This window comes from Corylus avellana, chromosome 11 (genome assembly GCF_965113065.1).
Source record: "Corylus avellana chromosome 11, dhCorAvel1.hap1.2, whole genome shotgun sequence".
NCBI classification, from domain to species: Eukaryota; Viridiplantae; Streptophyta; class Magnoliopsida; order Fagales; family Betulaceae; genus Corylus; species Corylus avellana.
This window is the reverse complement of record NC_142500.1, coordinates 13096934-13100100: the sequence shown is the minus strand read 5'-3', so window position 1 is coordinate 13100100 and position 3167 is coordinate 13096934. Positions and strand designations below refer to the sequence as shown.

Here is a 3167-nt window from a genome sequence, read left to right as displayed (position 1 = left end):
TTATTGTTATTATTTTTTGTGCTGTAAAGGATTCGGTGCTATAAGATTCAATGTTTGAACATGAGCTTGGGCCTTGGCTTTCAGATCCGTTGACTAAGTGATGATGGGTGATGAAAGTGGTAGTAATCCTATGCGGAAAAAACACAAAGATTGATGTGAGCTCGTTTAAGGCTGGAATCAGGTGTGACTTATAGCAAAATATAACTATGAGCTTGATTTGAAAATGGAGTTGGCGGCTAGAGGCAGAGTGACAGAGGGTGGCTGCCGACAACAGTCCGCAGCGAAGGCTGGTAACGGAGATAGTGCGGCAGATGGTGTCAAAGATAGTGGTGGTCAGAGATGGGACGAAAACTTAGCTAACAACGATGGGTCAACATTCAACAATGGGCTAACAATAGACCAAAACAGGGCCAACTATGGACCAAAAAACTGAGACGACTTGGGCCCTATAAATGGGCCAAACGTGAGTATGGGCCAACAAACAGCCAAAAAAATGGGCCTGACCCAATTTTTCTTTTTAAACATTTTTTTTTTTCTCGGTTCCTTTTTATGTTGCAGGAGAAACGACTTATAGTTTAGGGATCAAATCTGTTCAACCAATTCGTTGTTTAAAACAAGGAGAGGATGAAGGTTTCCATCGAGCGGAAGCGCATGACATGATTGGAAAAATCTTCTTCTGGCGTGTGTGGGCGCATGAGACTTCCAATTTGGTTGATTTTTGTAGGGTTGTATAGATCGGCCAATGAGCTTTGGATTGGTGGTCAAAAGCTTGATAGGATGCTCGAAAGACAAAGATTCGAGGCAAAAAGGTTACTGAACTGCAGTGAGGAGTCCCAACAGATAGGCACCGCTAGGAAAAAGGAAGAAAACAAAAATTGGAGTCCACGTACAAGCCATTAGAGATCTAAGATTGGTGTTAATCGATAGCTCTATTCATAATGAAATGGAAAATTAAAAAGAAAAGCAGAAGAAAAAGAAAAAACATATAAACAAAGGATTTTTGGGTAGTTAGGCGTTATATCACCTACGTCCACCACTAAGTAATTGTCCTAAAGGCTATATTTCGCTTTTATTGCTTGATAATCTTTACTTTACATTAAATACGACTCCTATATATATGAATGAGAATTAGAGTAGGTAACACAGAGCAATCATTTGATACAATCAACTAACTATGGAAAGGTATTGATTTGATTACAACCAGCTAGGAAAAATGTATCTGTAAGGAAAATACAATTAGAATCTGTAGATATTCCTTGAAACAAATTTTCATGCCCTAATATTTCCACTGGATTATTTTTTGAAAAGGTGCCTGCAGTTTATTTGACTTACAACCTAACATTTTTTGAAGTAAAGCAATGATGATTGTTATGTTAATGAACTGATTAAGTCCTTCCAGAGAGATCTTCTAACTGGGATTTAAACCTCAGGACCCGGACCCATATTCCTCATTCTCTTGATCTCTCTAATATGAAGATATTGCCTTTATCATCCCTCCCTATCCTGATGTCATCATCTACATATCTGAAGGAGGTTGAATTAAGGAACAACATGTGCAACAAATTTGAGATTCTTAAATAAAACATGCTTCATAACAGGGTGATTAAGGATACGTAATCTCGAGCCAGCCTTGTGGATTGAAGATGCCAAGTAGAAGTTCATAGTTTTTCCGGAACACATTCATCAACTATTCATTTAACAAAGGCAGAAAAGAAATGAGTTCAAGATTATAGCCAAATCCAATCGCTCCCCGTTACAAAACAATCAAACCCTAAATCCCGTGTTCGGGTTATGTTAAAACATGAGTATAAGACAACCTTAACTCGCTAATTTCATATTTGATTCATATCGTGTTTGCGATAGCGTACCTGGGCAGGAGTGATCGACGACTTGTCGTAATTAATTTCAACTCTCTGTAGAATATTAAACAAAAAAAACTTGGTCCTGGGTATTATTAGTTGAATAAAAAAAAATAATAATAAAAACAGAGTAAGGAGCTCTTAACTGATTTTGATGCAATCTTGAAGGACGCCTCAACAGTGAGCTGTCCATTCAACAAATTCAGTCCCTTTGCACTGAACTTGATCACATTCACTGCTTTTCCCTCCATGTTGGAAAATTAAAAAATATTAAACTTTTGGTAAAAGGACAGAAACAGAAAGAATCACCAAAAAAAGTTCTTGAAGTAGAGAGAAATTAATAAAAAGTAGTTGAGCAGAGAGAATATAGGCATCTTCAAGATACTACTGTCTTTAGGCATTTACCAAATATGGATTTGTTCCACCTCTCTACTGTTTTTGGAACATCATATTAAAACACATGTACCTTAGCAACATCAATGATCTGCAAAAAATCTCCCAAGGAAATGAAATCTCTCAATCCCAGCTTGGTTCTCTTGGAACCCAAGATTGTAATGGTGCTGTAGAGTAGCTTCCAGGATCCACCCACCTTCCAATTTTAGAAATTAAATTCATTAAAAGAATCCACCTACCTTCCAATTGTGGAAGTAACCCAAAAGATATTGACTTCACCGCAGTCTCAAGCTCACCTTCTCTAGCTTCACAGCAGGATCTGGAGTTGGATTCTGAGACTCTAGCAGCTTTACCAAACCTTCAATCTCAGATTTCTTTCCAGATGGGATTCCAAATATACCTCTGTTTACTCCTTCAAAACATATTTAGATGCAATACATATTAAAACTTCACCTATATAAACGGAATTAATAATTATTATATATCTATGGGGTCAATATTCAAGTTGGCATACCTTGTACGGCCTGGAAAAGCTTTGTTTTGATCTGGGCAAGTGTTTCATCCCCAACAATGCCGGAGCTCTGTTCTGTAACTTTGGTGGTGTAAATGGGTGTAAACCCAGATGGGAAATCGCCAAAGATTGTGCTCTTGCTCATTAGATAAGTTTCCGGGAGAAATCTCTGGGTTTTCACCATTTTTGTGGTTCTTGGTTTTGGAGCAATTACATGGGAAGCTTGGAATGGTGGTTGGAGAAGCTTGGCGGCCATAAATCGAAGACAAGTACAGGAAGCTTTAGCTTCTTCCTTCTACTGTGGTTTGGTCAGAAGGAAGAAGAAGAAGAAGCTCAGTGATATCTTGCTCCAAGATTGGTCTGCAATGCTTTGACTTTTTGTTTGCTACTCTGGTTTTTTTTTT

General features: G+C 38.0%; 1 protein-coding gene across 1 annotated transcript; it reads right to left on the bottom strand.

Moving 5' to 3' along the window:
- Window positions 1-1144: 1144 nt before the first annotated feature.
- Window positions 1145-3167, bottom strand: LOC132166099 (Plastid-lipid associated protein PAP / fibrillin family protein). Its single transcript, XM_059576858.2, has 7 exons — window positions 2767-3167; window positions 2549-2664; window positions 2326-2448; window positions 2006-2104; window positions 1869-1913; window positions 1614-1687; window positions 1145-1524 (listed from the first exon to the last, which is right to left on the bottom strand). Exons 1-7 carry the CDS (start codon window positions 3017-3019, stop codon window positions 1449-1451), a joined length of 786 nt encoding a protein of 261 aa, XP_059432841.2. The 5' UTR covers window positions 3020-3167; the 3' UTR covers window positions 1145-1448.